The sequence below is a fragment of the Argentina silus genome (genome assembly GCF_951799395.1).
Source record: "Argentina silus genome assembly, chromosome: Y".
Taxonomy (NCBI): Eukaryota; Metazoa; Chordata; class Actinopteri; order Argentiniformes; family Argentinidae; genus Argentina; species Argentina silus.
Window position 1 is genome coordinate 52,457,887 of NC_139654.1, and position 21,824 is coordinate 52,479,710.

Genomic DNA, 21,824 nt, shown 5'->3' on the forward strand with positions numbered 1-21,824 from the left:
TGGGGAGGATCATCTCTAGCGAGTACGTCCCGACAGAGACTGATGTGTTGAGGGTGAGGCTGAGGACCACAGGAGTCATAGAGACCCAGTTCCAAGTCAACCACCTCGTCTTCAGGTAAACAACCAGGATCTGTTTGGAGGATGAACCTCTTGCTGGTACACTGTATTCACACTAGTATACCTTTTATAATGGATGGCCAATACATAGCTTTTCTAAGTAGTTCTCAGTGGAGGCTAGTGCAGGTAGAAATCGGAGGACAGGCTCGTTGTAACGCATGGAATGAGGAATGTTATCAAACCAATACACGTGTTTCATACCATTCCTTATTCCATTCCATTTCATGCATTGCAATGAGCCCGTCCTCCGATTTATACCTCCACCAGCCTCCCCTATAGTTCTGTATGGTAGTGTGGATATTGGATTATCTGTTGAATCACAGAAGTGTTCCAACAGCTTTTTGGACGGGTCACAGCTCCACTCCCTTTTTGTAACCACTTATGCACGTTTTTGGGTGTCCGTTTTCGATGTCCTGTACACAAAGCCAGGATATACCATTTCACCAAGAGGACATCCTAGTTGGTCCCAGGGCAACATTTGGGCTTACAAGTCAGATAGGACTTCCCATCACAATAGCGTGATTCTAAAATGACCATCTTCAGGCAGACAGTGGCTTGCTGAAAAATACAAGGTGTAGAGCCTTGTTGGATCTCAATTTGGAAGTCAAGAAAGTGTGACAGAGTTATTGCTTTTCATCATAGCATACATATCAGCTTTGCAGTGAAGATGGATCTCTACGCAGTATTAAAACTGCAGGCATCTTAACAGCCATTTGGCTGCTGATTATAGGAGCTTAAATCTGATCGGCCTGACATGTAGCCCGGGCAAGGACTCAATACATCAATACACTCACCGGCATTATCAACACACACACACACACACACACACACACACACACATACTCACAGTAGGAGACCATCCAATGAATCATAATCCGACAGTCAGGTGACAGTGTATTAGTCATATCAGTAATTAGGCAGGTATCGGAATACAGAAATATGATTTCAGACCACCTAACCTGTCAAGATTGTCTCACTCAATTCCTCAATTCTGGCACTCGCCTTATCTCCGAAGTGTTACAGGTTCCATAGATAACAACTCAAAGATGATGGACAAAATAATCTTAAAGCACAACATTGTGATCTACAACGTTTGAGTCTCCTGCATGCCATACTTCAGGGCTTCAGGGCTCAGGCAAGGTTAGTCATGACTCAAGTGTGGTTCCAAACCATCTCTGTTATACAGACACATTTGTCTGCATCTCTAAACAACCTATTAAGGTGGAACTGTGGTGCTACTTTCCAACTAGTCAAGATTGGGCGGATGCAAGTATGAGGACAAAAAAGGTTGTAAATAAATAAGTGAGTACAACTCACACATGTACCATGATAGATAAACCAAAAAACACAAAGCACAAATATAATTTACTATCCACACACAAACACCTCTTGATTTGTATTTGTAAACCATTGTTTTAATAAATCCCTAATTATTTGTAAATATGGCAAAAGATTTCTGAATAATCTCACAATGTGTGTCACAATTTGCAAACAAAGTCATGATGCGTGAATAAAACTGAAAGCAGTGACAATCATCTTTCTACAGTTATAAATAAAAGCATTAAGCATGACCCTAACCCATTGCTTTTTGTAGGTATCCAATAATTTCAATACAACACGTTAGAACTGTCAAATCTGCAAATGCATTTTGGTTGCCTATTTCAATCCCGCTATAACCTAAAATTGTACTCTTGTCTCAATGGACATGTGTTATTATAGTGTTATTATAGTGTCAATGTCATGGACATGTGTTATTATAGTGTTATTATAGTGTTATTATAGTGTCAATGTCATGTCAATTCTCCGCTATTTCATCTTGTGTTTGTTCTCCGCTATTTTGCTGGTCTCTGCTGTCATGTGTATGAAAAGCTGTTCACTTACAGATGAGAGTTAATCATCAATGCATAATATTTATGACCAAAAGCTATGTTTTAAGTGAGAATTTATGGCTTGTCAAAATCCGCAAAAGACAGGAAATTCTAAATGAGCACCACCACCACCCATAACTTCACAGATGCATTAACAAGGTTTTTCAGCACATAGCTTTGATCAGCACATAGCTTATACCTGCTATAGTGCTGCATGTTGGTCTACTGTACTTCAAACAGCATATTTACCACTGGGCAGGTTGCTTTGGATTCAAAGCTTCTCAAACAGCCTACTCTTCGAGTGTGTTTTCTCCCACGATAGTGAGTTACATTTTGCATATCAAGATGCAAGTTCCCTTTTTTGCCACACAACCTAAGTTGGTGGAATTTGTTTTGAGTACAGCACGGTGCTCTACATTCACTGACATACACTGAAATGAATAGAAGACAGACAACGCCATATAGTCCAATGCACTGTAAAATGCACTCAGTCCATGTAACACAGGATCCTTTTCCTCATTGTTCACTGTTACGTGGTAATGTTTGGGGTACAGTCACATGCCTTTGTGACAGTATAAGGTTATAGTAAGCTTTAAATATGTTTTGCTGTCTGTAAACATTTCCCTGTGTGATATCAAGCTCACGACCACAAAGATTACCCTAATTATCCGTAGATCGTGTAAAGATTTTCCTGGACCTGTTCTATCAGTCACTGTGTAACAAAGAAGAAATATAGTCTGTAAATATTACCTTATTAAAATACCCAAGTACTTTATCAGGTCATTGAACAGCCCACATCACTTCTGTGTCAAATAATTATGTCTGTGTAGCCATAGGGTTTATGTGTGTCTGTTTAACAATGTCTGGTCATGTCACAATTAGAATAGGGATAGAACTTTAGCCCATCATATACAAATAAATTAGGCCTAAAATAGGCCTATGTCCAACATACATATACCTACATCAGTGTTTCCTCAGCTTTTGGTCTTAAGCAGGGGCACAGAAGCCCCCAAATCAGCATCCAGTTTGCATGTGAGCTTGACTTAACTACATAATGAACCTAGCTAATACGTCAGCGGCATTGTCATTGGAGGACGTATATTATGCCATTGACATTGTATGGATTATTTACATGACTGACGCAGAGGAGCATCAAAGTTTGGACGGAACAGTCGTAAGCTCGGCCACATAGCTAGCCATTCTTAAAACACCACACCTCCTATGTGCTAGGCTGGAGGGGCTCCTCCTCCAGAGCTTGGAGCCTGGCCCGATACAAATGATCTCCAGTTATACACTAGTACCATGGATAGCAAGCAAATGTTCTGGTTTATCAGGCATAAATTAACCTTATGGCATACATCTGTTATACTAACAAGAGCACCCCTTTCAATGTCATTATGATTATCTGCTTAGCTTTCACATAACGTAGCTAGCTATAGCTAGTCCTAGACGTCTCGACTAAAGCTACTGTGCATGGTGCTAGCTGTGATAACATTGTCACACCCAAACCACATAATGTTTACTAAACATTTTCGTTTATTGATTTGATCTCAGCGAATATCGTAGCTAAGCTCTGATCCAGCCACCCATTCACATCTTACTACGTGTGGTCCACACCTGTCTGTCAAGTCTCCCATCCTCCTAAATTATTCACCAGACCAGATAAGTCACCAGCCTCCAGTGGTGTGTGTGTGTGTGTGTGTGTGTGTGTGTTCTGTATACCATATGTGTGTGTATTCGAGAGAGTGTTATTTTGTACACAAGTGGGTTTAAAAGAGCCTGTTAAGGTATGTTTGTCTGACAGCCTCCTCTCTCCTCTCACACCTTCCACCCCTTTCTTTCTGAAAATACTGATCCTCGTGTCTCGATCATAGTCATCTCTGTGAAAGGAAGGACCCTCTCTCTCTTAAAAACCTCTTCCTCCAATATAATAATAATAACTTTATTTGTATAGTGCTTTTCTAAACAAGATTAGAAAGTGATAACATAAACACAGTCTCTCTTTCATACCTCCTCTAAATTGCCTTTCATATGAATTACAATAACAAATCGAAATGCGTATCGCTTCGTATGTGAGGGTTTTTCATAAAGCACCTCTGCTTAGCATATAAATGTTGTCACACAAAAGAGGGGACTATTTGTCAATATGTCTCTGACAGACGGATTACCATATTACCGGTGGATATGGTTTATTGTGGTCTCTCTCTGTAGTGTCCCCACTGTCCTCTTATTGTAACCCTGCACCCAAGGGCATTTCAATCACTGAGCACACCATTCCCAAGTTGACGTTGCACCAAGTTGTGACGCTCACGGAGATCCCAGGTGTTGCCTGAAGGACCCAACAGACCTCTCCCTCTCGAATCCTTAATTAGTCAGGTTAATCGCTAATTGTTTTAGCTCATGATAAACAAGTGGCTCCATGTCCTTTAGAGTGATAGTACTCCCTTGAGGGTCGGTGTGAAGCTTAGCATAAACAGACGCAAATTGCCTCAGATTTGACAACACAAAGTATAGCCTTAGGATCTAGGATCAAGGTTGCTTTCATCTTAAAACGTAGGGTGTGCTTGGGCAATGTTTTGGTTGAAGGGGAAAAACCTACAGTTTTATCTTTCTGACTGTCTCAGTCTGATTATACGATTGAATACAAAGAAAAAGGAAAGGCGATGCAACGGAGCATTGATTCATCTTTAGTATAAGTGAGGCTGCCCCGTCTCTCTGTTTGCTGTAGATTAGTCTCACGTAGCCATATAGTAGGCCAGAGTTTAGTTGAACATATTTCACATGATTGATTCATGAAAGCTCTCATTTCAATCAAAAATGTTACATGCCATGTGCAATGATGAGAATAAACCAAATTATAATTTCACTGTATGACTGCTCGTATCCAAGGAGTCATGGTACACTTTTATTTAATATGCCACAAATATGAGATCATGTTGCCAGTTATGATATAAATATATACTTTTAATTCTGTAGTTGTATTTACATGTGTGGACTGGGGTGGTCCAGTGGTCTAGCACTGTGGCCTACAATGCATACACAGGCCCATGTCAGTATGGGTTCGAAACTGGCCCATGCTCTGACATGCCCTCTCCTCCTTACTTTCCTGTCTCTCTCCACTGTCTCTATCCAATACAAATATAAGAGTGGGACTGCCCCCCTCAAAAAAATAATCTTTAAAAAAAAAAAAAAGTATTTACATATGTCGATGATTAAGTGGGACAGGAGTAGTAACAGGAGTTTCTATGGACCATTATCAGAACAGGTCATTGTAGTGGGGGAAGGTGAGTGAATTGTAGCGTATTTGGGAGGAATGAGAATGATGGTAAGAGAGTAAATACAGATATTTGAAAAAAACGAGTTGTTGGTCCTTGCTTGGTCCTCGTTAAAATAACCTGATATTTAAACCATTTCCACTCTTCATCTCTATAATTCACTATAATAAACTCAATTTTGCCAGAAATTTGTTTTGCTTGGATCTCTGATGTAATGACACAGGTCTGTTTGTTACAGTTGTCATAGTAGGTTGAAATGTAGATTTTTCGCTTTTTTTTTTCTTTCTTTTTTTTTTAGGGTTATTCTGTTTATTATTGTTACATTGTGTAAATGAGAAGGCTGCCCTTGCTGAAAATGTGGACGTTCGCACCCTATTTTGATGGTTTTAATGAAAGAAAGTGTAGGCTACTTTTCTATCCTATCACCCTGTAACACACACACACACACACACATTTATATTGTACATGCCCCATACCCATTTCACAGCCTCATTGCCTCTTAGTCTTGCACAGCCTACATAATTTATTGTTTTATTGTTCTATTTTGTACTTTTTTTTTGCTATTTTGTTAATGTTTTGCTTATATATATATATATATATATATATATATATATATATATATATATATATATATATATAAAACAACAGTATATATATATATATATATATATATATATACTGTTGTTTTTTATGTCCCATGCACCAACCTCACCAAGTCAATTTCCTGTATGTGCAAATATACTTTGCCAAATAAAAGAATTCTGATTCTGATTTGAAATGCACTGCAGGGCACAATTTTTTTTACAAAGCAACACCATTGTTACGTAAATGCATGGGTGTTGGCAAGTTCAGCTTGTAAAACTTGGTGCTATAGTATTTCCAAATGTATTCATCTAACATTACATCAGCTCGCTTGTATTGCGGTGAAAGTTATTTGAGGTATGTCCTTAAAAACATGCCAGTTTAAGGCAGTGCAATTGTGGATTCAAGAAATGATTATGCTGTTTGTTTGAAGTACTTCCTAAAGCCTACTTTATTCAGTTTTTCTCAATCGATTATACCATAATTATGAAACTACAGTTTGTATGCCCACCAGAATAAGATACGCTCACCGGCCACTTTATTAGGTACACCTGTTCAACTGCTTGTTAACACAAATATCTAATCAGCCAATCACCTGGCAGCAACTCATTGCATTTAGGCATGTAGACATGGTCAAGACGACCTGCTGAAGTTCAAACCAAGCATCAGAATGGGGAAGAAAGGTGATTTAAGTGACTTTGAACGTGGCATGGTTGTTGGTGCCAGGCGGGCTGGTCTGAGTATTTCAGAAACTGCTGATCTATTGGGATTTTCCGAAAAAGAGAAAATATCCAGTGAGCGGCAGTTCTCTGGGCAAAAATGCCTTGTTGATTCCAGAGGTCAGAGGAGAATGGCCAGACTGGTTCGAGATGATAGAAAGGAACAGTAACTCAAATAACCACTCGTTACAACCAAGGTATGCAGAAGACCATCTCTGAACGCACAACACTTGAAGCAGATGGGCTAGAGCAGCAGAAGACCACACCGGGTGCCACTCCTGTCAAGAACAGGAAACTGAGGCTACAATTCACACGGGCTCACCAAAATTGGACAATAGAAGAATGGAAAAACGTCGCCTGGTCTGATGAGTCTCGATTTCTGCTGCAACATTCAGATGGTAGGTTCAGAATTTGGCGTAAACAACATGAAAGCATGGATCCATCCTGCCTTGTATCAACAGTTCAGGCTGGTGGTGGTGGTGTAATGGTGTGGGGCTATTTTTTTGGCACACTTTGCCCCCTAGTACCAATTGAGCATTGTTTAAACGCCACAGCCTACCTGAGTATTGTTGCTGACTATGTCCATCCCTTTATGACCACAGTGTACCCATCTTCTGATGGCACGTTATCCTGCTGGAAGTACCCATGTCACAAAGCTCAAATCATCTCAAATTGGTTTCTTTCATTGGAGTACATCACTGTACTCCAATGGCCTCCACAGTCACCAGATCTCAATCCAATAGAGCACCTTTGGGATGTGGTGGCACGGGAGATTCGCATCATGGATGTGCAGCCGACAAATCTGCAGCAACTGCATGATGCTATCATGTCAATATGGACCAAAATCTCAGTTCTGAAGGCAAAAGGGGGTCCAACCCGGTACTAGCAAGGTATACCTAATAAAGTGGCCGGTGAGTGTACATGAGCACAACAGTAACATTTTCAGCAAAACAATTAGTAATTTCTCAGTGCTTTCACACAAAATGCAAATGTTAAACACCTTTTTGCTAAATAGATAACATCAATTGAGTAAGTGTTGACAAACAAAACTGAGGTATTTATGGCAATAAAGTGAATATACTGTTCTCCATACATGTAAACTCTATTTGCTGAACTGACAATCAGTCTGTAATCACAAATGAAATAGGTCATCAGTAACATTGTTGGTGTTGGTGTTGTGGCCTGGCAGACAGGATAGAATAGGAAGTGCGTAAATTCTGAATTGGTTGGGTGGATGTAAAGCCCCTGCCGGAAATGAGTGCCTAGATCCCACCTTGGTTCTTAATATTTGAGATTAATTGTATTTATAGTAACCATTCATGTCTCTGTAACAGGAGCAGTACTAGAATAACATATATACTGTTTAGTAGGTTATAAAGCTTTTCTGCAGAGTGACATTTTTATTTAGATTTTTTCACCATTGTTTTCAATTAAAAGTTGCCCAACCTGCACAATGCATATTAATGGTTATAGTTACTATTTCATGTGTCATCATGAAATTAATGGTGGAATACATTTTTCATTACATGACATATTATACTGTGTTGATGCACTTGCATTGTGACATGTATTCTAGGTTTTGAGAGTTGTAATGCATTTAGGAAAAGATATGTGGTGCTTTGGCAAACTTGTTAACTGTTTTGAAAAGCATAATAATCTTTCAAGAAATGTGCTTGAAGCAGTCGAGAAAACTGTATTTAAATGCTCTACCACAACATAGTGCTTAGATCAACAATTGCGTTTGGGTTGTTAAAATAGAGCCTGTGTGCTGTGATGTCCCCCATTTATTGTCACCCATTGTCTTTCTCTCTCTCTATGAAAAAGACTGATTTCACTGAATAAACTGTTATTTAGTTTGGAAAGGCTTACAGAAACATGAACATGGAAATGAGCCAGCCAGAGGAGACACTGACATTCAAACCTGAAGTTTCAAACAAATCCCCTCATTCCCTAAACAAAAATCAGACAAGGCTATAATGTCAAACAGGACGTTTATGTTCAGGAAAAATCATCAGAATCAGCTAATGTTACAAAGATATTTGCACACAAAGGCTTCCGTTGCTTAGTCAGCTTCCAGCACTGAAAAATGCTTGCAGCTCCTAGGCAGTACAGTAGGTAGCCAATGAGCCACACACACCCACAAGTTGGAAAAGCTAATTCAGGCAAAAGGGCAGGGTTGTGACAGGTGCACCCACTGTCAGACTGCCAATGCATCATAAGTAATGATTCACCATGGTAATTTAGTGACATTTTCAAGGGAAAAAACTACCTTTAACTCCCCTTTGATCTACACTCACTTAACACTTTATTAGGAACACCTGTACACCTTCTCATTCAAGAGGTGGTGTAATGGTGTGGGGAATGTTTTCTTGGCACACTTTGGGCCCGTTAACACCAATCAATTATCGCTTGAATGCCACAGCCTATTTGAGTATTGTTGCTGACCATGTGCATCCCTTCATGGCCACAATTTACCCATCTTGTAATGGCTACTTCCAGCATGATAATGCACCATGTCACAAAGCAAAACTCGTCTCAAACTGGTTTCATGAACATGAAAATGAGTTCAGTGTTCTTCAGTGGCCTTCCCAGTCACCGGATCTGAACACCTTTGGGACGTGGTAGAACAAGAGATTCACAGCTTGAAAGCGCACCTGAAAAATCTGCAGGAATTGCGTGATGTAATCATGTCATCATGGACCAGAATCTCAAAGGAATGTTGTGGAATCTTGTGGAATCAATGCTAAGAAGAACTGAGGCTGTTTTGAGAAGAAAGGGAGGCCCTACCCAGTATTAGCATAGTGTTCCTAATAAAGTGTTCGGTGAGTGTATATGTCATGAATTTGGAGACACTTGAGAGGGAGAGAAAGAAGAGGGAGGGAGGGAGGGAAAGAGAGAGACAAACACACACCCCTCTCCTCTCCCCCTCAACCAGGTTCACCCCAGGTTGTGTCTCATTATCCATCCCCTCAATTAACAATGTAATGAAAGTCTCAGATTGCCCCCCTCTGTTAACCCTCTGTTAATTGTCGAATTCCTCTATGTGCCTTCACCCCAGACGTCATGGCCCAGCTGCGTTTGCATGCAGAAACTTGCTGTTGACCTCTGACCCCTGGCCATCCTCCCCAGACACCAGAACGTCTCACCACCCCCCCACCCCCAAGATCAGGGTCAAGTAATGTCATCATCGAGGAGAGGTGAAGGCTATCAGCGACCACTTTTAATTTAAAAGGCAAATTTGTCCTTTCACGAGTTGAAAGGGAGAGATGGTGATATTAGGCTTTGTGATGATATGATGAAAGAAAGAACAAAAGAAATGCAGGGTGAAAGACAGAAAGAGAGAAAGGAAGGAAGGGAGAAAGATGGAAAGAAAATGTGGGATTCAGTCATTGGAGGTGGAAAATTCTTCAAATTCACGGTATCATTGGAAATCCTAAAACGACCACTGTCTCCTCATGTCTGCGAATTAAGGAAAGACTTTTTTTTCTTTGGAATCAATCAATATCATCTTTTATTTGCTTTTCAATCATTCTCTTTGTCTCATTTTAGTGTGTCTGTGTCAATTTCCCTCTGAGATTGAAAGAGAGGGGTCCGTTTGAGAAAATAAATTGCAACAACCTCTCTCTCTCTCCCTTTCTCCCTCCCTCTCTCTCACCTTCACTTTCGCCCACTCATGACTCCCTCCCTCTCCCACTCTCATATATGCGATCGAAGCGCAACATTAAATAGATGGAGACTGAAGTGGAAGTGATGAAATCTCTAGTTTAGAAAAGGTGAAATGGAGAGTAAGAAAGCTTTTTTTTCTCTTTCTGAGAGCTGACCTTTCTAAGCTCTCAGCGGTGCCATGTCGAGTAGGTCTCCAGATGATCTTTGGGGAAATTGAAATAGAGGATGGCGTCCCCCCAACCCCATCTGGTTCACCCTGTTGAGTGGTGTGTGTGTGTGTGTGTGTGTGTGTTTGTGTGTTTGTGTGTGTGTGTGTGTTGTGATGTGTTACGTTTTCTGTCAATAAAAGGTTCTCCAGTGAAACCCTTTGTTGACATGATTGACTTTGATTGACATGTCCTCTGACAGGTTTCAATTTCCACTCGTCAGCTGTGCGTACATGACCCTCCATGCTGATCTGGTGTCATGGGGGCAAAACACAAATAAACAATTGTATTTCTGTTGACCAGGGCCCATAACAGGGTGCAGAACAGGGCCCATCTTCACATACATTCCCCCAATATGTGACACAGTACACATACACAAACTCTCACTTACACACAGACCCATGCACATACACTGTAGAAACAATCATACCATCATACTTTCACAGACAGACACACACACACACACACACACACACTAAATAGCAACAGGTGGTCAGCCTGCTGTGTTCCCTTCATCAACTCGTTCCAGGGACTTTTAGTTGTACTGTTAACCACCAACTACTGTGTTAGCTGTTGTTAGCATCTGTGTCTAAAACACTCTGGCCCAGCCTCACTAACCACGTTTCTACCAGTGTGGTTGTTTTGCGTTTGGCCGTCTGTTTGTTCTGTTCCACATGTGCATGCAATAGTATTTATTATGTTTTATTTGATGTGACCTTTATTTATCCAAGTCAGTCTCATAAATAAAGGTTTAATTAAATAATTGAAATACTATTTATCATCTTACTCTTGTAATTGTGCTAATATACAGTAATGCACAGATTGGAAAATGCTGGGGGACAACAACAAGTAGACATAAGCCTCCTGTCATGTTAACTAATTAATGAGTGAGTTTCCTGAAAGCTTTGGCCCATTGTAGTCTCTGGATCAAAAGACCATATTAGTGCTCTGAAGTTCTCTGGAAACTCCTCACTCTAACTCGTGATGACTTACCTGTCTAAGTAAAGGTTAGAGGGATAAAATACTTACTCTTTACTTCGCTTTCTCCATCACTATCCACCTCTCTCCCTCTGCCTTTCTCTCTACCTCACTCTTTCACTCTCCATCTCTGCCTCAATCTTTCGTTCCCTGTATGTTTCTTCTCCCCCCCCCCCCCCCCCCCTCCACACACACACATATGTAGGATGTATGATGTGGGCGGTCAGAGGACCGAGAGGAGGAAGTGGATTGGCTGTTTTGAGGACGTCAGGGCAGTGCTGTTTGTGGTGTCGCTCAGTGGCTACGACATGACTCTGGTCGAGGACCCCTCCATGGTGAGATCAACCAATCACATCATCAGTTGGTAGAATGCACCAATCAGAGCAAACTAAACCTCTCCACAGCTTGGACCTCCACCAATCAGAGTATTCTGTATCTGTTAGGAACTTTGCCAAACAATAATATAGTATTGTAGCAGCAAGTTCACCATACAGTACCACACCATGCAAAAGCTGTAACTACTGAAAGTGAAATGTTTTCGAAATATGCTATGAAGCTCTCTTTTGACCCTCTAAGTGATTTTCTTAAAGCTACAGATTAATGTTTATATCTGATGTCACAGACATTACATTCAACTGCTATTTTCTCTTTCCCCTTCTCAGAACCGCCTTCAGGAGAGCCTAAAGCTATTCTCCTCCATCTGCAATAACATCTTCTTCAGGAGTACCTCAATGGTAAGACATGAGTAATCTAACCAGGAGTACTTCAATAGTGCAGCCGGTCTAACAAGGGTTGAATTACAGAGGTCTCCTCAATTCATTGCATCCTCTCTCCTCGTCTCCTTCTCTAGATGTATTGGAGGAGAATGTGAGGAGAGGGTAAGCAAGTAATCAAGAAAAGATTTGGTGAGACATCAATAATCTAATCAGTCGTAGGCTTACCTCAGTGGTCAGCAGCAGCACCTCAAAATAGCTCCACAATCACAGTCAAGGATATGATGTCATGAAGACTCAAAACCAGACAGACACAAGTTAAATAAAGGGAGACGGATGGTGAATCAATGAATAGATAATGTGAATATTTCATGAATCTTTCATGAGGTTCATCGTGGAGTCTTAGAAATCGGATGTGAAAAGACTTCTTGAGTTTGTGTGTGTATGTCTGTGAATCTTTCTCTCTGTCTTTATCTATGTCACCTCTGGTTGACCAAACCGGGGGGTTGAAGGGGTGGGTACTGTGTTCGTAGTTTTTGTTTTGTGGAATTCCCCTGTAAGGATGGATTTTTTCAATAATTGAAATATAAAGGAAAACAAGTGTACAGTAAACCTGTTTCCACCATGAGTGATGTAGCACCCCTCTATAAAAGGAGAGTGATGGAGAAACCTGTGAATTAAGCAAGTATTCATTGACTTTTAGTATTCACTATGACACTCTGGTTGTCTCTGTTTTACAGTGCTGTGTCCCCATTGTGCACAGGGAGGGCTTTTTTCTTGGAGCGATCACGTTCTGTGACCAAAGAGGAAAATAATGTGTGTGCCATTAGGCTACTATCATACTAACTCTGTATTGATATAAGATGCCTTTACTTCAAACAGAAATATTACAAATAGGCGAAGACAAAATATTTGCACAGCCAACATTTCCATCAGCCTTGCTTCTTACAGCTTTGCATGATTTCTCAAAATATAAACCAAGGTTACACAACTCAGGTTTCCATATTGATATTGGCTTGTTTGGGTATTAAGTTATGCTGCAAAACAGATTTCACTCACAAAATATTATTCCCAAATTAGTTAGGCTATAGGCCTACAGCTGCATTATTAGTGAGACTGAAAAGTTACCTGTAGTGCTTATTTGATTCATTGCATCAGTCTTGCTTCTTACATAAGTCTTGCTTCTTCTTGCATTGTGTAGATTTCTCAAAATATTATTCGTAAATTAGTTAGGCTATATGCCTACTACATTAGGCTACAGTCCTAGCTCTCCACTTTGCACCCTATTATGACATGTTTAATTATGTCACCTCGAAACAATCTCTATGGCAAGACGCATCTTTTACTGTAGTTTCGTCAAAATTGTCCCAGTGGTGTCGGAGAAAAAGCTTGTGACATACAAACAGACAGAGACCGAATCATAGTCCCCTCTCCGTTTTCATAGGTGGGCGGCAACAATTCAACAACAAAAAAACATTGAAAGAGAAGATCCCACTGTATTACTCTTTGAAAGAGTAGACCTTTATCAAGGTTAGCCAGTTTTAGTTCTTAAGACTTTACGTAGTAAAGTTTATCCAGAGTTTAGACATAGTAAGGCTGTCGTTCAGCTGTCCTTTTGAAAATGGACTAGAGGGAGAAGCCAGTATGTCAGTATGGCCCATTTAGAGGTCCATAGGGACACACAGATGGACAGAGTGGCTATGGATGAGTGAAGCAGATATGGATAAAGGCCATTTTCTGTCATCCTTCCCTTCTCTCTCTCTTTCTTTTCTCTCTGTTGTTCTCTCTTTCTCTTTCTATGTTTTTCTCTCATAATTTTATGCAAATTGTTTACCCCCCCCCCCCACGGACACACACATGCACACACACAGTCTTTGTTCTAATTTCCTCTGTCACTCGTAATTAAACAGTCAGCAGCAATTTGGGCAAAGCAACATTTAGCCCTGTGTCGTTGCTCACCTCCACCCTCACACACAGCCACATTAAAGAACTGTATAACAAGCTTGTTTAATTGGTTTCATTTAACTCAGTTTATATAGCCCACTTAGTCATTGTCTGTCTCAGTGCGTGCGTGCGTGCGTGGTAATCAGCTGAGGGATGGATCTGGAGAAATGTACTGTAACCACTCTCAAATTCATAGATGGAGCTATGGATGCAATGACTGACCATCCATGAGATCCAAATGATGGCTCAATTGCAACCAAAATGATGACAAGATAACCATGAGAGACTTATTAGTTAGTATACACTTTATATATGGCTTGAAATATCCTCTGGTGTTGATTGGCCAACACAGAGGATCTGTGAACATCATCTCATCTTGCACAATTTGCAAGAAAGCAGGAAACTAGACTATGCACACCATTCTCTCCAGCCAACAAGCTGCAATGGCCATTTCATAAATGCACAATTTGACATTTATATAGATTATATATTTTAAACATAAATAAATCTGTCCCTGATCCAGTCCGGTGTCATGTCAGTATGTGTTCCCTTGTCAGATAGTGGCTAACGATGGTGGCTAACTTACATGTCACCATTGCATTCCAAGTGTTTTCATGCATTTTGAAGAAGAATATGTTAACATTAATTGATCAATTTATTAATTTAAAACCAAGATGAATCCTAATTTTTGACTTATATAAGATTACATTTTATTATCTGAGATAATAGCGTTCATCAACTTCATTCATCTAGGCAGGTGTACTGTTTGTGGTTTCTGATAGGTTGATAATTCTGATCGGCAGGTTACAGAACTTCAGACAGGGCATGTTCCGCTGTCTGCTATCAAAGCAAACTTACGTGCAAATATCTACCAGACCAGTTGATCCCCAGCAACATTTTAACTATGTTTTGAAACTACACAGTGTTGGTTTAAAAAAATGGAGTAAAACAAGCTTATATTTTGGGTTCTGATGGGTCAAGACAGTTGAACTAAGCTCATGAGACATTTACAAGTTACTGCATATTCTTCAGGAATCAATGGCTATATATCATTAATTTAAAAGTAAAACAAAATGTATGGAACAATCCCAGATTGCCCCTTTAAGTCTTTGTACGTGCGTGCGTGATGACTGTCAGGAATATTAAACAAAGCAGTGTTTAATGAAGCTATTAGAGTATGTCTTTTGGACTTGCCTACAGACCTCCACCTCCTTACCAGCGCTGGTCTGTGTTAATTACACACAGGAGAAGGCCTTGTTGTTTATCCTCCTCACTGATATTAGTTGTACCTCATTATATACAGATTTGTTGTCTTTTGACCAAATAGAGTTGGGAAGATTTTAATTGGTCATCTACAATGACACACAAAGAGTGTGGTTTCCTGTATTTCAACGACTCTGGTTTCCTTTCGTGTGTGTGTGTGTGTGTGTGTGTGTGTGTGTGTGTGTGTGTGTGTGTCCGCGCACACACGACAGAGAGCGAAAGAAAGAGATTGATTTCACTGTGACATGGGTAAAGTTAATTGATCCAATTTCACCAGTTGATGTTCTCTCAAACAGAGAATTGATTCCCAATGTATCTAATGACAGAATCATTATTAGGACATCAAATCATAATACTCTTACAGTAGGTCAGAGTTTAAAAGATTGATACTGGTGCGACTATGTCGCTGGGATGCCGCGGCGGCAGTTGGGAATCAGCTCGACTATTTGCCCAGCCTTTGAATTGTATCTCTAAAAGACTTGCGTGGCGGTTAGGCAGTATTAGCCATTAACTTCAAGTGGTTAAGGTTAGGGTAAGTTGTCAGGGGATGGCATTAGTAAATATTAGCATAAGCAACTACAATTAGATCGTATTTTTTGGTCTCCAGAAACAATCCCCCCGAACGTAATAATTTGGAGACTGGGTTAGTTTAGACATGCCTGTATTGATTCAGTGGTATTGTCTAGTAGTTGTTTTGTCATTTGTAATGACATCATTGTTTTTGTTGTTGCAGATCTTATTCATGAACAAGATTGATCTTTTTCAAGAGAAGATATTACACTCTGGTCGACATCTAAGAATTTATGTACCACGGTTTAAAGGTAAGCCACAATAGGAAAAAATTGGGTAGTATGTAATGACATTTTGTATGATATTCATCTATAACTGAAAAAGGGTGAGAAAATATTGTGTGAAATGTTGTTTCACACAATAATGAATATCAAATTCAACCAACTCTGAAGTTGTGGTTTTATAACAGAATACACTCAATAATTGAAGATGATTGGATTGAAGATCAATCAATCAGTCTGACGCTCTATAAAGTAATTGATTAATCTGGCTGTAAAAGCCTTTCTCTGTATCTCACTTCACAAATCCCTCCAACATGCACACACACACACACACACACACACACACACACACACACACACACACACACACACACACACACACACACACAGGGCATTTCTCTTTAATGCTTTGATACATCAAGAGTTTTGTCATCTTCTAAATTTGGCAACACACCCCATCTCTCCCATCGGCCACTACTGGCTCTCAGTTTGGACCTCTCTCATCCTAATTCCAATATAAATGCCATCACTTCAGACAGACTCAGTCAGAGATAGATGTGTCCATGTTGGACCCCCTGTCCCTCATGATACCCAGATAGGTGGATCATCACAAATACAATCATTAGCCAGTGTGAATTAAGTACATTAAGTGTTATTTTATTTTCATGTCCTCCATTTTAGGGGAGGGTTGGGGAAGAAAAAAAAACTGAAAACAAAAGTAACTAGAAATGATGCAATAGAATTTTAATTATATTTACAAATGTTCAAATCTGATCTACCCCTAAAGGAAAAAAACACAATAATTAACTTTCTCCATTTCCTTTTTGTTCTATATATTGTGTTTTCTATCCATGTGTTCCTTTTCATACAGATGATTTTTTTTTAATTTATTTATGATGGTGTAAAGATGTCTTAGTAGAAAATTAATTGAATAAATTCAAATCATTCAAAGGGGCAATCTGGGATTAAAACAATAACAAAGCATTCTCCCCAGAGGGATGGGTTGGATAATAGTAACCACTCTCAAATACATAGACTGAGCTATGGACGAAAGGACTGATCATCCATGAGAATAAAACAAGTTTATATTTTTTTCTGATGGGGTAAAACAGTTGAACTAAGATTCTGAGCATTTGTAAATTATATTTTCAAAGAATGAATCAATATATATATCAATAGTCCAAAATGTACCAATCCCAGATTGCCCCTTTAATCAATCATCTCTGCTTGGAGGATATGGGGTGCAGGTGGAGAGGGAACTGTATGAGTTGAGCTTTGGTATTAATTCAGTCTGCAGTAGTTTGTTGTTTTCCCCCCCATCCTCACCAAATCTTACTAAATCTTTTGTCTTTTTCCCTCTCTTACCCTTTCTCTCCATCCCCCTCTCTCTCTCTCTCTCTCTCCATCTCTCAGGGGCAGACTGCGATGTGGATGCGGCAGCGCGGTTCATCGCTAGCATGTTTGTGGCCCTTAACACAATGCAAAACAAACTGATCTACCATCACTTCACTACAGCAACGGACACCTCCAACGTGCAGATAGTCTTCCAGGTCGTCATGGACACCATTATCAAAGAGAACCTGGAGGCGGTCTCTCTTCTTTGAATAGTGGTCGGGGAACAAGAACCAGAGCACGGTGGGACTTGCCATTCCACTGGCTCCATTTGGATCCCAAAACCTTATTGACATGACTTTGAAACAAGGAGCCTCATTGGAGAACGTTCCACTTGCCACCTTTGTTGTTTTTATTCTCACAATCATTGATTTTTGATGCACATTTATTTGTGTATACCGCTACCCAATCAGAATATGAATAAACCAACATTTCAATCATGTTAGCGGTTGGTTCACTCCAGTCCTGGAAAGCTACAATGAGTGCAACTTTTTGTTCCAGCACAGCTTCAGCACACTAATCATGGTTTTCATGGTTACCATTTGATGACTTGATTCATGTGTGATTTAGTGCTGTGCTGTATGAAGAAAAGCTTTTACAGGAGTCACTCACCTCTGATTTACAAAGTCTTTGTTATTCACACAGTGCTGCCTCTTTAGCCCGATGATGACTAGATAACTCTCATCTCTGTTGGCCCAGTTCCAGACTTATTGCTGTAACGGTCAGTTAGTTTAGGGTTCTCATCCACACAAGGACAGCCGGGACTGGCAGCATGGACCGTGACCTTGTGTGAGAGTGTTTCAGAATTGGGTGTGAGTGTTAGGGTTAGTATGTATGAGAGTATGAAATTAGTATGTATGAGAGTATGAAAGTATGTGTGGATTTTTAAGGATTGAATGAGAATAAGTGCCAAATTTAGAAGATAACAAAGCTCTTGACGTATCAACACATTCAAGAGAAATGCCCTGTGTGGGGGGGTGTGTTTGTGTGTGTTTGTGTGTGTGTGTGTGTGTGTGTGTGTGTGTGTGTGTGTGTGTGTGTGTGTGTGTGTGTGTGTGTGTGTGTGTGTGTGTGTGTGTGTGGGTGGGTGGGTGGGTGTGGGTGGGTGTGGGTGGGTGGGTGGGTGGGTGTGGGCAGTGCATGATGGTGATTTACCGTTCATCCGTTGGGTTGGCGGCGTGGGGTTCACCCATGCATACAGCAGTGTATTTTCCCCCTATCCATCACTGCCCAGCCTTGCCAAGGAGCTTTCCCTGTGCGTCACACACTCTTAATGGGACTGTGATCGCAGAGAAAACACCCCGCTGTGTTTACCAACTGTAATTATAATCACCTAACCAACCTCTCCTCCATCTCACCATTTTTCTGTTCCCACACTCTGTGATCCTTACCCTCTCCCCTGTCTCTCTCTGTCTCTCTCTCACACACACACACACAACAATTTCCAGCTCCCCTACCTGCTTTCTAATAATCTTGGCGCACACACAAACTTATTATGAACCTTTTTTTATTAAGGAGAAACAGCGTCTGTCTTTGTCATTGGTATTGTTTCAAATGTTTGTGTCAAAGACATTGACTTAAATGCTGATTAGGAGAGACTTCCCAATCCTGTAAATTCTAATCACTTTCAGCTATCTTTCTGTGAGGCTCTGTTATTGAAGGTTTTGTTATGTAAGGTTTTCAGTAGGTTAGTCCTGTGACCTGAATGTGTTATGTGAGATTGTTTGTGAAGATAAGATGTTGGGCGTAGCCTTGAAAAAAGAAAAAACCTCCTAAGTGCCTTTTCCCATTTTAAGAAATGTAACATAATTTTGTTTTAATTCATGTTTTATTTGAATGTGGTTTATGTACACAATTTATGTAAAATTTACATTTCGTTTAACTGGAGTTTTGTCATTTAAGTCCCTGTGAATTGGATTACATTTCAGTCGTTCAACCTGTTGAGGTAAATGTAAAGGCTATGCACTATTATAGTACTATATTACTATAGTATTATAGTCCTTGTGTGATATGTTTTGTGACACAATAGGCTGTCACTGTAGGCTAATGTGATTGAATGTATTTGCAAGAGCTGCAAGTGTCGGCAAGGGGTGAGGTCTCAAGCTGGTTTGAATAATTAAAGCCTATGAGGGGCATAGGTTTCATTAAGCATGTCCCACTTTTTGAAAACAGCATTTTTGTAATTGTCTTCGTCGTCATCCCCCACCACTTTGTATCCAAGAGATTACATTTAAAAGCCAAATTATAGGGTATAGCCTATAGACCTTGCTTATAAAAGGACCAGCATCATATATTAGAAGAAACACTTTACTGAATATGTTCAAATTATAATTACACCTTACTGATATTTGACTTATCTCTGCTTTAGGGCTATCTTTTATCAATGTTATTGTATATAACTCTGACCTTTCATGTCTGATAAAAATTACTGACCAATTCTTTTTTTTACCATATATCTTGTTAAATAGTGTAGCAATGCAGGAAATGAGCTTTAAATTGCTAAATAATTTCGGGGGGAGGACTGCCACACCCCCGCGAGAAGTGTCCCCCCCACATTAAAAACCAAACCTACTCCCATGTAGCCTATAATAATATCATCCATATTGCGCTTGATCAAAATTTACCACAAACACAAATATACAGTGACAGTATTTGTTCATTTTTAATAGATAAAATAAATAAAAGTACTTTGAGAAGTTCTGTTCAGCATTCAACAATTGATGCACATTTAATAGCCTGTATTTTGCAACGCGGGTACAAGGGAGTTGTCGGGTGGGAGTGATAGGGGTGGGGTTGTCAAACTAAACATGGAACAACTCTCACACACCGCACTTTGGATTTTTTTTGTTTTGTTGTTTTCTCTTTTTTGTTTTACGCAGCTAACAAACATCTTCACATTGTTTTAGAAATGGGAAAACATTCAACGTCATCAACGGTCCATCGCCGCTCGCGCTGCCTGCATGCCTCTAACCGTAACTGTTCCTGTTGGCGGGAGTCGGTGCACCGGGGCTCACCGGTGCTCACGCGGCCAGGCAGGCCAGAGAGTCGAGCGTCAGGAAGACGTCCGCCTGGCACCGGAACGTCCCCGCGCCGTCCCGGAGCAGCTCGCAGCTCTTCAGGTCCGGGGAGATGTCCTTCACGCAGATAGCCTGCGTGGAAAAACAAACAGACCATGCGTTAAATAATTTGTAGGCCTTCAATAATAATACAGTCATTTACTGGATGCCTAGGCTAATACGACATTGTCACCGTGAATTTCTGAGATGCCCCCAAACAGGTTGCTTGCCTGTTTGTGGTGGCAAATGTGTTTAGTTTATCTCTACTGTATGTTGTATTATTTCACTTTTTCATAGGATATTGTTCATTATAGCCTACTCTATAGGCGTACGTCTATCTGACTCTTTTATTTACTTTGTGAAAATAATGTGAGCCTGTTTTGTGCGCTGTTCATGGCGCGCGTCTCGCGGAGTTGCTGAAAGGGCAGCGCCTTTTACGCACGAATATCAGACGCCGACTTCCTCCTTGATCTCCTCATATGTCCTTACTTTAAGACAGCTGTTTAAATGCTTTACATACATACAACTACAGCGCTTTTGATTGTTAGAATTGAATACTGTTACTGTCAAAAAGGGTTAGGTTAAGTGAGCCTACTTTACTTGCAGTAACTAGTGTTCTCTTGGTCACTCTACACACTCTAAGACCTTAATTTCCGACTTCATTATTTCTAATAACTCTTACCATGTTTTTGAGAACGGGAGTCTGTCGGCTACCATCGGGCACCACGTTGTTCCCGGCTGTCTCTCCGCTGTCAATCACCGCTTCCTCGGACTCGGACCTCCGGACGTATGGTGACCTCCGAATACCGGACAGCAGCCCCGAGGCTCTCCCCACGGAGTAGTAGCTCGGACCGGTAGACTGCTTGTACCATGCTTCGATGGGATGGCACGAGATGAGCATGGAGATGCTGACGCACACCACGGCGAATCTGACGGACCTCTCCATCGCGGAACTTCTGTTTGGCGCTTTTATGCAGCAGAGTGGAATAGGTTGTTTTTGTTGTGCGTTGTTTTATTTCTTCCCCTCTCTACTCGCGAATGGATCGACGTCTTGGTGACTTCTGTTGTGTTGGGTGTTCCCGAATGTTTCCACGGTTTATAGGCGCGCCGCGCCGCGCCATCGTGACCCACGTCCGTCAATCAGATGGAAGGATGATTCACCGACACGCAGAGGAAAATTCCAATCCGGATTGATCCGTTTTCTGTGTCTCGTATGTTTGACGGGGTGGTGGGGGGGAAGAGACGAGGGGATGT

At 40.6% G+C, this 21,824-nt stretch overlaps 2 protein-coding genes across 2 annotated transcripts in view; one reads left to right on the plus strand and one right to left on the minus strand.

Annotated features, from left to right (window-relative positions):
* gnav1 (guanine nucleotide binding protein (G protein) alpha v1) overlaps positions 1 to 18,546 on the plus strand; it is a 41,750-nt gene extending 23,204 nt beyond the window's left edge. Inside the window, exons 6-10 of the mRNA XM_083696649.1 lie at positions 1 to 115; positions 11,617 to 11,746; positions 12,074 to 12,145; positions 16,065 to 16,152; positions 17,536 to 18,546. The exon at positions 1 to 115 is cut by the window's left edge and continues 14 nt beyond it. Of these exons, the coding sequence (XP_083552775.1) occupies positions 1 to 115; positions 11,617 to 11,746; positions 12,074 to 12,145; positions 16,065 to 16,152; positions 17,536 to 17,726 (596 nt within the window). The 3' untranslated portion in view covers positions 17,727 to 18,546. The remainder of the gene's footprint in view (positions 116 to 11,616; positions 11,747 to 12,073; positions 12,146 to 16,064; positions 16,153 to 17,535) is intronic.
* Positions 18,547 to 20,256: 1,710 nt separating this feature from the next.
* npb (neuropeptide B) lies at positions 20,257 to 21,617 on the minus strand. The gene is made up of 2 exons (XM_083696710.1): positions 21,253 to 21,617; positions 20,257 to 20,663 (listed from the first exon to the last, which is right to left on the minus strand). The coding sequence occupies exons 1-2, from the start codon at positions 21,514 to 21,516 to the stop codon at positions 20,535 to 20,537; spliced, it is 393 nt and encodes a 130-aa protein (XP_083552836.1). The 5' UTR covers positions 21,517 to 21,617; the 3' UTR covers positions 20,257 to 20,534.
* Between the last annotated feature and the right edge of the window lie 207 nt (positions 21,618 to 21,824).

Coding starts and splice junctions, on each gene's coding strand:
- npb (XM_083696710.1), bottom strand. CDS start 21,516: ATGGAGAGGTCCGTCAGATTCGCCGTGGTGTGCGTCAGCATCTCCATG. Junction 20,664..21,252: donor CTCCCGTTCTCAAAAACATG/GTAAGAGTTATT, acceptor TTTTCCACGCAG/GCTATCTGCGTGAAGGACAT.